Source organism: Macrotis lagotis, chromosome X (assembly GCF_037893015.1).
Source record: "Macrotis lagotis isolate mMagLag1 chromosome X, bilby.v1.9.chrom.fasta, whole genome shotgun sequence".
In the NCBI taxonomy this organism is placed as follows: Eukaryota; Metazoa; Chordata; class Mammalia; order Peramelemorphia; family Peramelidae; genus Macrotis; species Macrotis lagotis.
This window is the reverse complement of record NC_133666.1, coordinates 504,770,965-504,783,958: the sequence shown is the minus strand read 5'-3', so window position 1 is coordinate 504,783,958 and position 12,994 is coordinate 504,770,965. Positions and strand designations below refer to the sequence as shown.

The 12,994-nt window shown below is 35.6% G+C and overlaps 1 protein-coding gene across 3 annotated transcripts in view; it reads right to left on the bottom strand.

Moving 5' to 3' along the window:
• Positions 1–6,563: 6,563 nt before the first annotated feature.
• Positions 6,564–12,994, bottom strand: part of LOC141501393 (cytidine monophosphate-N-acetylneuraminic acid hydroxylase) — an 80,880-nt gene continuing 74,449 nt past the window's right edge. For 2 of the 3 annotated variants that reach the window (XM_074205307.1, XM_074205309.1), the window contains 3 exons: positions 12,878–12,994; positions 9,859–9,974; positions 6,564–8,393 (listed from right to left, as the gene is read on the bottom strand). In XM_074205307.1, coding sequence (XP_074061408.1) covers positions 8,318–8,393; positions 9,859–9,974; positions 12,878–12,994 — 309 coding nt within the window. In that variant the 3' untranslated portion in view covers positions 6,564–8,317. The remainder of the gene's footprint in view (positions 8,394–9,858; positions 9,975–12,877) is intronic. The other variant, XM_074205308.1, reaches the window with a different exon arrangement.

Below are 12,994 nucleotides of genomic sequence, written 5' to 3'. Positions count from 1 at the left end.
AACAACATTGTTGACTTGATCTGATCCCTAAAAGACTCCAAGAATCTATTCAGGAATTTCTTGATTCAGCTGAGCAAATACAACTTCTGTATGCATCCCCCAATCCTAAGAACTATCCAAAAGAAAATATGTTTCCAACTAGAACATAGATTGAACAAGTGGGTTGAAAAAGTGGGCCAGGGCTTGGAGAGAGGAAAAAATTCTTTGAGATTCCTACACTAAGACAAAACCAGAAACATATATATATATATATATATATATATATATATATATATATATATATATATTAAGAGACATTCATTTACAGAACATTCTCTGCCCTCACCAATAGGCTAAGGATACAAACCTGGGTAGGAATGCATAAATGAAATGAAAAAAAATTATTTGATAATGCATTATATTTTTTAAAATTAAAATTGAAATCCTTATTAAACTATGTCTAATGGTTGTTGCCTGAGGTCACAGGTGCTGTTAATCTTATTAGGGGCGTTTTGATGGGGGGGTTTCAGGGAGATGGTTATGGCTTCCTCCCAATATCAGAAGTTGCTCAAAGAAAAAGCTAAATTCTCTGTGGTTCTCAAGCTGGTTGTATTCCTTTATTCTTTTGTTGGTAAGTGCCCTTCTAGTTATTATAGTGATAATTCACTATGTGAATTTATCCAATAAAGCTCTTGTCTCTGCCCTCATCCACTAGGAAATTGTTCTATTCATTATTAAGATATTAATATTCATGTTAAAATTCAATGACTCTTAATAGGGTCAGCAGGATCTAATGGAATTTACTATTAAAGTTTGTTGTGACTGCATACAGTATTTTACATAGATTCAAAAGTAATAAATCAAATATAAAACAGATACATCAGACTATCTATACCTTTAATTCCTCTCAGTTTCCATCAGTCCTTAAGTAGTCCATAGCCCTGGTCAAAATCTAGGAGCACCTGGACTCACCTATTCTCACTGGCAGGTACCCAAGTCTCCCATCTACTTCCTACCTCTCAATCTGTCAATGCCAAGTCAGCTGGGATAGTGAGTCCTTCATTTTCCCATTCTAGGTCTGAGTTATCTCATCTGTAAAATAAATGTTCTGTACAAAAAAAATTTGATGTACAATTACATCAAATGAGATGTTTGTAATGCAATTAGTGCAATGCCCAACTATAATAGATGCTTAATAATTCTTGTTCCCTTTCCCTTATAACTCTAGTATTGTGTGATTATAGAACTGAATTGATTAGTCAGGACAAATGAGCACATCAGCAGCATGTGTTGCAATCCAATCAGAGAAAGTATGTCAACCAATATTTGAGCATATTCTCTGTGCTCAGCATTAAACCAAATACTATTAGGAATACAAAAGGCTGTGAGAAAAGACCTCAGTTCAGTAATTGTGCAAACTCCTTAGATGTGTAAGAGTAGCACCTAAAACTATTAGAGACAAAGACAAATGTACTATATAGCAAGAGGTCAAAGAAGGAGGAGATGATCTACAGCAGTCAAGAAAGGCTTTTTGGGTGAAGTTTATCTTGAATTGAATTTTGGAGAATTTGGAGTATGAGAGGGCTTAGGGATACCATAAGATATGAACCGTTTTTGTAGATCTGAGCTATTTGAGTTGGTGGTTTCAAATGTACTTTAAAAGGTCACAGGGGTGGCTAGGTGGCGCAGTGGATAGAGCACAAGGTCTGGAGTCAGTAGTACCTGAGTTCAAATCCAGCCTCACACACACTTAATGATTACCTAGCTATGCGGCCTTGGGCAAGCTCGACCCTATTTGCCTTGCAAAAACCTAAAATAAATAAATAAATAGAAAAGGTCAGGTCACTTTTATGGGAATTGAATATGGGTCTTAGTCCCCAGGTCCCAGTCATTGGAGATGCTATTTTCAGTTGTGTATTATTCTTAACAAGGAAGGCTATTTGTATGGTCTTCACTCGTATGGGTTTTAGTTTTGCTTTGTATAAATTGTAAAATGAAGGGGCTGAACTCAATGACTGCTAAGGTCATTTGTTTTTGTTTTTAGATATAATGAACCTTCCATTTAATTTAATTTTGAATATTTGGATTGATATAAATATAATAAACTTATTGGGAGATGTTATGTCTTACTGGTTTCTCATTAGTTTATGTTGTTCTAGATGAGTTGTTGGACCCTATAGGGCTGGGAGTAGGGTAGAAAAGATTTCTGTTCATGCCACAGAAATTTTACCTTTAGCTCAAATCCTTTCTTCTTCTTTATTCCAGGAAAAAGGGACCTAAGTTGCTTTCAATTCCCTTTGGGTATCCATCTAATCACAAACCAATAAGTTAGGCAGTCAAGTATCTTCATGATATCCATCAACACAATCCTATATGGTTCTACTTCCTAACTCACATCTAGGAAAAGTCCATAAATGCCCCTAGGAGAGATAGAGAGGCTCAAATAAAAATTATTGTTGAAGAACAGTGACTCACTTTATGGACCACCAAGAGGCCTTTTTTTTTTGTTAAAAAATGCAAAAATCCTGATGCTAAGGAGAATTGTCTTTTTGTAAATGTTGTTTGACCTTCATTCTCAAAGAAGGTGATGACATGAGGGAGATGATGCCATGACAAAGCACAGGAATTGGATTTTTAGTAAAGGGTAGCTTTGCTAAATCACTGGCTCCTCCAGAGCCATCTGGGTCTAGTGACCAGACAGGAATCTGGATGACTGGAGATGGCCCTGGTTGCAAGGCAATCAGGGCTAAGGGACTTGCTCAAAGTATCAAGTATACATACATATAAAATGTATATATACTTGATATAAGTATCAAGTGTCAGAGGCTGGATTCGAACTCCCATCCTCCTTACTCCAAGACTCTATCCACTGCACCACCTACCTGCCTTTTGTCTTTTTAGATGTTCTTGATAGAAGAGTCTTTCTGAAAATGTAATACCTGGTATGTGGCAGAATTATCAGCAAGGTTGTCAGAAGTATTTTGTACTTGAATTGTCTCTGGTGCTTGGGGATTTGAAAGTATGATAACCACAATCTGAGATTCATTATTGATGGTTTTGCATTCAGCATCTACACTGCAATGCAGAATTCATCATGGTAAAAAGGACCATCACAGATAAACTGTCACTGATATATCTTGAAATCATTATTCATGATTCTTTAATAAAAAATAAAGCAGTTGTTTATTAATTAAGAAGCTTATGGACATGAGGATGATCCCAAGGGCTGAGAGGATGTTCATGGTCACGCTACTTTTGGCTAAAGTTTTTGATACATTTTTTCCCAACTGCTACTGAAAAAAATCCAGAAATCATAAACAACAATGTTCTACAGAAGAGATACTCATTGAATGTGGCAAAGAACATTTTACTTAACAACAGGCACAAAATTGATCCAAGGCACAAGGTCATAACACTGAGCAGGATCTGGGTGACCCCAAGTACTATGAGTTCTTTCTTCAGGAATTTCTTTGTGGGGTGGGAGGGAGGGGCTTCACATTGAAAGGAACATTCCAGCATCCCAGGCTGTCCAGTGCTGGAATGTGGCACCCCACTGAGGAGCCATGATGAAGATACCGTTAGTTGGCTCTATGACTACCATTTCATGGATTTCCTAATTGCTTGTTTCAGAATTAAACGACTTTGCAGTTCTAAGCTATTACCATAAGAAAAAACAGTTGTTGCTTCTAGACCCATGATTTAACTTATATTTCCTGCAATAGTCTAGACAATAGGACTAACCTAATGCACTTGGAAAATCTTTCTAGCAGCCTGACATAATAGGAATGTGCTTGGTCTACATTATGGAGTTAGATCACAGAGTTGGAGGTGAAAGACACTTTAGAAATCTAGTTTTCCTTCTTAGGGGGCAGAGTAAAGGGGTATACCATGTATCACTCAAAAAAAGAACTTATTTTCTGATGGTGCTGGAAGATTGGTCAATCAGATCCATCTGTGTGTCAAATCTTCTACCAGATGAGAAGCTCTCTAAAAATTTCCCTTGACTTGTTATCTACACACATGAGCATCCTGTTCACTTCTGCAGTTGTTGCTAAATAAATTAGGAACCTGAGTGCTTGGGTTATAGTAAATTCCAGTGAATTCATTCCATATTATCTCTAGGTGCTAGTTCCACGAAAAGTTTACAGGGGAACAAAGTCCAAAACAAATATGGCACTTGGATCTTTTGATGGCTTCTCACAGCACCCCTCAGAAACAGAAAATAAAACCAGGCCTCTGGCCAAATTGTGATTTTCTATTATAGAGTTCTTCTGCCATCTGCCGATAGAATGGAGTCATTACAACTCTCGATAGGTTACATATATTCCATTTGCTGTGTTTATTATTTTCTTGTCCCAAAGTTGTCATTGTTGTTTGTCCTTCATTCTGTAAGAGGACTATGGCATCAGGAAGGTGATGCAAGTGAATTTTAAGTGATGATGGTTGTTCAAAGTCACCAGCCTCACGTTCTCCTCTGGAGAAATGTGTACATAGAAAATGAGATTTAAATACTTTGAACAAATTAAAATGGAATAAGAACACTGATTAAATTAATAATTATTTTTATGATTTTAAATCATGTATGTAAATATATTTGAGTGCAAATCTGTAATTTCATTAGTGTGTAGAATGTCTAGTATGGAAACTACCTCCACAGATGCAGATAAACAACTTTTCTATAAGATATAGTTAGATGGTTAATAAATATTTATTAAGTATCTACTATATGCCAGATTGGGAATACAAATAAAGGCAAAAAAGCAATTCCTATTTCAAGTAGTTCACTTTAATGGGGGAGACAATATACAAACACATGAATGATGAATTATATAATTAAAGGAATTCAGTTTATAAAGAAGTGTATGTGTTTGTTTTTAAAAACAAAAAACTTACAAGGAAGCTGACATTGACAAAGGGCTCTCTCCACAACAACCCTATAAAATAGGTGGTACTAAAAATTGTGACCTCCAATTTATATCCAAGGATAATAAGACCTAGAGATATAAAGTGACTTGTCTAAAGTCACCTAGCAACTAAGCAGTGGAGCTAATCCTGATCTCTAATGAAGACCAGTATCATTTCCTCTATTTCATATGAATCACAAAAAATAATGTGGTAATGTGGTTATTTGCTTATCAGACTCTGGCTTCAAAACAAATATTTCTCTTTAACACAAATGGCAATTGATAAAAATGGTATCTTCATTTTCTCCTAAAGCATTAGACACCTCATTCCATGTATGCAGTAGATGTTTAATACATGTTTCTATAACTGTATTCATCACATTTGACATGATTTCACTTGTGTGGAGGTCGAGAAAGGATATGAGGCAAGTTCATGTGGTAAAATGAGGAATGGTCAGGAATAGGAGAAGTGGGGAAAGTGAGGAGTAATCCAGTGGGATTAGATTTAATACTAGAAGGGACCTTAGCTACCATTTATTATAATCTCTTCATTTTATATATTAAGAGACTAAACCCCAGAGAGATTAAGAGACTTTTCCAAATTTACACAGATAATGAAAGATGCAGAATTTGAACCTAAGTCTTTGGATTATAGAGTTAGTGCTCTTTCCATGCTTCAGGATCAAATATAAAATCCTGTTTGGCATTCAAAATCTTTCCTAACCTGATCTCTTCCTACCTTTCTACTTTACTTGTACCTTGTTCAATCATATTGGACTCTTATGACACCAATAACATCCATGAGGTATTCTTGGCAAAGTTACTGGAGTGATTTGTAATTTTCTTCTCTAGTGAATTAAAACAAACAGAGGTTAAGTGATTTGTCCAGGGTCACACAGTAGTTTGGTGTCTGAAACTGGATTTGAATTTGGAGCTTCCTAAATCTAGTCCCAGAGTTCTTTCCAGAGCCATCTAGTTTCCTTAAAACTTAGCCACCCCACATATTAAGATATATGATCCAATGACACTGTACTTGCTGATTGTCTCTTTTGACTGGATGTCTCACTTCTTATCTCTGCTTTCTAGCTTCCCTGGCTTCCTTCAAATACCACTCTCTACAAAAAGCTTCCTCAGTCCTTTTTAATCTCAGTGCCTTCCCCCAATTCATCCTGTATGTTGCTTGGTGTTAAGCTATTTCTCCTATTTGATTCTGAGTTCCTTGACAGAAGGGACTGTTGGTTTTGGTGGGGTTTTGTTTTGTTTTAGGTTTGTTTTTGTTTTTTGGGGGTTTTTTTGCAAGGCAATGGGGTTAAGTGGCTTGCCCAAGGCCACACAGCTAGGTAATTTTGAGGTCACATTTGAACTCAGTTCCTCCTGACTCCAGGGCTAGAGCTCTATCCATTAAGCCACCTAGCCGTCCCGGGGGGGGGGGGGGTGTTTTTTAGGTTTTTATTGCCATTCTTTGTATCTATCTACCAATGTTAGTAGAGTGCTTGGCCCCCAGAAGATATTTAACAAATGCTAACTGGTAAAATGCTAATTGACTATTTCAGCTGAATGATTAGAAATTGAAAAACTTTCCCATGGAGCAAACTTTCAACACCCCCAAATAAACTGCTAGCCAAAAAATATGTTGTAAACAGTAGAGAAAGAAATTCACAAAAATTAAAATGTCACATAGTTTTGTCACTTTTTTTAATTACACAGTCCAATGGAATATATTTATGAATCAAAAAATAATATATATGCCTTATTCATTCATCACAGAGCAGATTTCAAGTAAAGACCTATAAATTAAATGTCCCTGAATAAATCAATAACTTAAGTATTCATCAAAATAAAGTATAAAATGATCAACTTCAATCTTATTATTACTGGAATGTTGGGAGCCAGGCAGATTTCACCATCTCCTTGTAGTGGTTTTCATTGTCATGCTATGGCACATAGGCTTGTGTACCTGATTATAAAACAGAATTTGGTCCAAGGGGAAAAAAAAGATAAAAATAAGTACAAGTTTGATTCTTTAATTCAGTGTTTCTAGGCATGATTTTCCTTATTTCATCTGAAGTTATTTCACTATAATATACTGACTAAATTATTCAGATTTTCTATACTTGAATTTCCAGATGGGCATATCTTGGATTTCAAAATCTAGAACTGCCAGTGTTTTTTAAAGTCAATTGATTCAATTTATTAAATTGTTAAATTATTCTAGACAGTGAAGAAGCAGCCTATCAGAGTGTAAAGGGAGCCTGATTTTGCTACATATTGATTGTGTAACCATTAGCTTCTCACTGTCCTAGGTAACTGTTTAAGACTCTAAATTGCAGAGATGTTGCCAATCTGAACTGGTAGAAGGAGTTTGCTCACCTGGGCGTTCCTAAAACCAATAGAATTGCACAGGTCCAGACCTTATCCCTGTCCCCTACATACAATCAAGAAAATGTACTGACTGGTTTCAATTCAATTTAACTGGGCCCTCATTACTATTCGGGGAATATCAGTATTTGCTCTAAATCTTCAACATATTGATGAGGGAGATCTTGGCTCCTGTTTCAAAAAGATGTTAAAATCATTTAGCTCAAACTTTCCATGTTTCCACTCTTTCTTTACATGCTGTCATAGTCTCTTCATAGCATCAACATTTCTCCGTATCTTTATCAATCTTTTCTCCTACTCCTCCTAGGAGAAAAAGATATTTCTTCTCTTTTCCAGAGCTAATCCTGTAATCTTTGTCCTACATTTCATCCTCTCCTTTTTCTGGGGCCTAAACTTATCTATTATACCTCTCCCTACCTCCCTCCAGTATCTTCAATCTCTCTCCACTGGCTTCTCTCTCTCTACCCACAAACAAGGTCAATTCTTTTCTAAAAAACTACCCCCACCATTTCATTGAAACTACTCTCTTCAAGGTTACCTATGACCTAATAGAATAACCCAGTGACTTTTTTTCAGTCCTCATCCTTCTTAATCCCTCTCCAGCATTTCTTAGTGTTAACTAGTGTTAACTTAGTGTCAACTAGTGTTAAATACCCCTCTTTCCTGAAATTCTCTTTTCCTTTGACTTCTGTGATACTGCACTCCCTTACTTGCTGCCTTCTTCCCCTTGTCTCCCTCTCTCTGGTTACTTTTCATCATATTTTTATTATTACTATTTCTTCTTCTTAATCCAGTCTTCTGACTTCTAACCCAATGTTCTGGGCATTACATTTTATTCCCCATCTCACTTTCTTTAGTAGTGGTTGCTATCACTTCCACTGATTTCTTGAAATAATATCACTTATAAGACAATCTCTGTTTAAACAACATAATAATAATATTTAACACAATATATTATATAATAGAGGGAAAAATTGAAGATGTGCTATCTTGTTACATCGTAAAGGCATTTTCTTAATTAATATATCCCACAGAATGACGTACTATGGAGCAGTCTATCCTTGTTGCATCAAAAAGGACTTCCAGTCTGGTGGTGTTAAGGGAAGTTTTATTTGAAAATGGTTCCAAAACCTAAGGAAAAAAGTTAAAATTGGACAAGCATTTTTTTTATTGCTCTATACCATTATATTACTAGAATGTGCCTATCAGCTGCCCCTCAATTACATACAATTTATAGCAATATTCTGAGACTACCTATAGCATCCCATGATGTGTGTACCAGAGTTATACAACACCAAGTAATTGCCACTTTTTTGTGATTGATATAAGAAAAAATAGATATCCATGATTTTAAGTAAACCTGAAACAGCTTTAAAAACTCAGTGTTACCTCCATAACATGATTGAGCATCAGATTAGGACTTGGAAGAGTTCTTGAGTATTATTGTTTGAAGGTGTCATCCAGAGCATTTGTTTGTTTGGTTTTTTGGCTAGGCAATGGGGTTAAGTGACTAACCCAAGGTCCCACAGCTAGGTAATTATTAAGTGTCTGAGGCCAGTTTTTAATTCAAGTTCTCCTGACTCCAGGGCTGGTTCTCTATCCGCTGTGACACCTAGCTGCCCCTCATCCAGAGCATTTAGAAAAGAATTCTTGGAGGGAGAGGAGATACTAACAGAAACTTTGAAGAATAAAGATGCAACAAATAGCCCTTGGATTTTCAGGAAATGCATTGTTTAGTAAAGGGCAGTTTATTCTTTTCTGAATATTTATTTTGCAATATACAAAGAACAAAGGTGACCCTTTCCAAAAATTTTTTATTATGAATTTTAAAATATACCACCAAATGGATTCTTATTGAGTTTATTTTTAGAAGGCTATATGATCAGGAAACATAAAAAGAGATACTGCCCTTAATTTAACCCCCATCCTTCTCAGCTTGCATAGGTGCCAGTCAAAAGCAAAATTCATGAGCAGGCTAAATAGATCTTCATCAGTCCCAGTTTTCTACTCCTTCATCTCTCAGCCTATTTTCATAAACCTTATTAATGATATTCTCTCTGTCCAATGCCTGTACATTCTACCTCTCTTCCAATATCAAAACCTTCTTTCTGAGAAAACAAAACCAAATGTGGTTTTGAGAAAAAACAGGGGCAGCTAGGTGGTGCAGTGGATAGAGCACCAGCCCTGGAGTCAGGAGGACCTGAGTTCAAATGCAGCCTCAGACATTTAATAATCACCTAGGTGTGTGATCTTGGGCAAGCCACTTAACCCCATTGCCTAGCAAAAACAAAAAAGAAAAAACAATACCAACAACATTAAACCATGAAACTAATTCATACTATGTTATAAATGAGTGATAGATAGTTTAAATCATACTCTTTTAATGAATGAACAAAGCCTTGTCAAAGCATATAAAGTTCTGAGAGGACAGTTTCAAGTATTAGCCAGCAGATGAAAAATAAGGAATTGGGGATTGGGGATTTTCAGTGTTCTAAAACCAAAATATAATGACAGTCAATTACTATATCTTTAGTTAAGGATGGACTTGTGATTGAATCTCTAAATGTCCTTAGGAAAAGATAATTTTCATACTTACAGATGATGATAAATGTCAGGATCACGTTGGAGTCGGGTTTGGAATCCTATATATAAATCATCCCAAAGCAACCCATGCTTCACCACATGCCTGATAACATCAACCCGACTCCTTATCTGGAATGAACAATAGAACAACATTATAGATGCTAACATTTGGGTACAGGTCACTACAACATCCACAACCTTAAAACAATAGTCATTGGTGGTAGGGGAATGCACAAGTGTAGCAACTCATGTCCTGACATGTACCTAGATGTATAAAGCAATCTCCTCTTTCCCTTCTACCATCTCCTAAAAACATATGAAATTCCCTTTGAAAAGATAAGAATTGAACTTGTTCTGAACTTCTATTTTTGAGTGGCCTTTTATTGTGGCATTGGTGGTGAAGTCCACAGTTACAGACTTACTAAAGAAATGAGGAATCATGAAGTTAATTGCATTTTCATGGTATACTTCACACACTTGGGTTGGATCTTGGGTTCAACCTTCAAAGGGAGATAGAGCATTCATCAAAATAGAAAGACTTGGAAGAGGGAAAAAAAGGAGAGATCTCTGCTTCCCTATGGAGAGTGTGACAGGATAGTAATAAGTAGAAGACACAGTTTCACACTCCAGGAACATAGGTTAAGATAAGAGGAAGTATCCTGAGACCACTGATTAGGGAAAAAAATTATGAGAAAATCACTCAGGGAGAATGATGATTATCATTTTTGGAAAAGACTTGGTAAGCAATAAAGTTCTTTTACTAATATTAGTTTTACTAGTTAAAACAAGAATGTTTTCAGTCAGATTCTATAAATGAGATAAGTTTCTGAGACAAACTGGGATAGAGGAAAAAAGTCTGAGAACTTTGGGAAAATATAAATCTGGTTTTCATGTAAGATGGATCTGAAGTAATTTTGTTTTTAAAGCAAGTCAAGCCTACTCAATGTTGCTTCCTATTTATTCTAAAGATGTTTAAAGGACTTCAACTGACTTTGGGTATTCAGGAAACTTCTTCATAGACAAGCTGGATGCTAAAATAGGAAGGATAATATGGCAAGTTTGTTTTCTTGCTGGGTTCTCCCAGGCTCTGCAGAATTCTAATTGTACTTTGGTTGTCATACTCCCCTGGAACTGACATTTGGAGAATGGAATGATTCAATAGATAGTACAACAAACTTTGCCTAAAACCTTTGTTAAGAATCATCTCAAAATCATCCAATGACTTCTGTAATAAAAAATTTTTAAATGATAAGATCACTCATCTAGCACTTTAGGATTTGCATAAATAAATATTATCTCACCTTATTCTCCTAATAACCCTGGAAGTTAAGTGCTATTACTATCTCCATTTTATAGTCTAACGCTGTAGATTGAACTATTGCAAAATAAAACAATTTCTGATGTGCCGATTAAATTGGCTAATAGAAAGGAAAAGGAAAATGACAAATGTTGGAGGGGATATAGGGAAAATGAGACATTAATACACTGTTAGTGCAGTTATGAACTGATTCAACCATTTTGCAGAGCAATATGGAACTATGCCCAAAGGGTATAATAGAAGAAAGAAAAAGAAAGAAGAAAAAGAAAAAGGAAACGGAAACGGAAAAGAAAAAAGAAAAAAGAAAAAGAAAAAGAAAAAGAAAGAAAGAAAGAAAGAATTTATGATGAAGAATGCTATCCATCCCCAGAGAAAGAGCTGATGGTGTCTGAAAAGAGATTGAAGCATACTTTTTTTTAACTTTATTTTTCTTGACATTTTTTTTATTTTCAGGGGGGCTCTATGTTTTCTTTCATAACATGACTATCATGGAAATGTTTTGACTGACTATACATTTGTAATCTCTATCAAATAGCTTGCTTAGGAGGAAGGGAGAGAATTTGGAACACAAAAGTTTTAAAAACGAATGTTAAAAACTGTTTTTACTTGTTACTGGGGAAAAATAAAATATTAAATAAATAAAAAATTTGAAAATATCCCCATTTTACAGATGAGGAAACTGAGCCAAAAGACTTTCACAAGACCACACAACTAACAAGTTCTGATTCTTCTTTCACATCATAACTAATACAGAAATATAGTAGACATGATTATACATGTATAATCTATATCATATTGCTTGCTATCACAGAGGAGGGGGAGGGAAGGGAGGCAGGTAGAAAAATGTGGAACTCAAAAGCTTACAAAAGGTGAATGTTTAAAACTATCTTTGCATGTCATTGGGGGGAAAAATAAAATAAAATACATTCAAAAAAGAACATTTTCTAAAATATTTCAAATTTAATTTGAAATGAAAAAAATGTGATTTACACAAATTTTAGGAACTCTTCTGTTGCATCAGGTATACTCTTACCTTTATGTCAAGGGTATTTCAATGCTCAGGTCAGGATTACAATAACTGTGAGACCTATATCTTATAGGTTTTTGTATCCCTTCCTCTCCCCCAAACCAATATCTAATTAGCTCAGTGACTTAGATTTGTAATTAGTTAAAACTCTGTAAGTCTCTGTTGACTTTCTGAGATTCAATTTCCTCATCTGAGAGCTGTTGAACTACATTTCTCTTGGAGTATCTTTCAGTTCTAGAACCATAAGCAACACAGACAGTAAACAATTCTTAAAAAGATACCAGGAGGGCAGCTAAGTGGCACAGTGGATAGAGTCAGGAGGACCTGAGCTCAAATTGCTTAGCTGTGTGACCTTGGGCAAGTTACTAAGTAACTTGCAAGTAACTAAGACCACATTGTCTTAAATAAATGAAAAATAAATTTAAAAAAGAAAGATAAAAAATGATACCAGGAACTCAGGGAAGCAGACAACAATAGAACAGAGACAAAAGGAATTAGTTATCAATGATTATATAGTTCCCCTGGCATCCCCTACTATTAAGGGATTTGCTTGCTTGCATGTCACCTGAAAATTGGCACAGAGGAGAATTCCTCCAACAGCACAGACAAACATAAAGGGAAGCAGATGGCAGCAATTCTTTGCTACTGGTTAGAGAGGAAGCAAGAGTCCTGAGGATTGTTGCTTACTTCTTCATATGGATGATCCCGGGTTGGTCTTTCTGCTGGAAAGGATAAATCTAGAAAATCAACCAAATAGTTGTATCCTGTAGGCAAAGGGTTGAAATCCTCATCTGTCTCAATCAT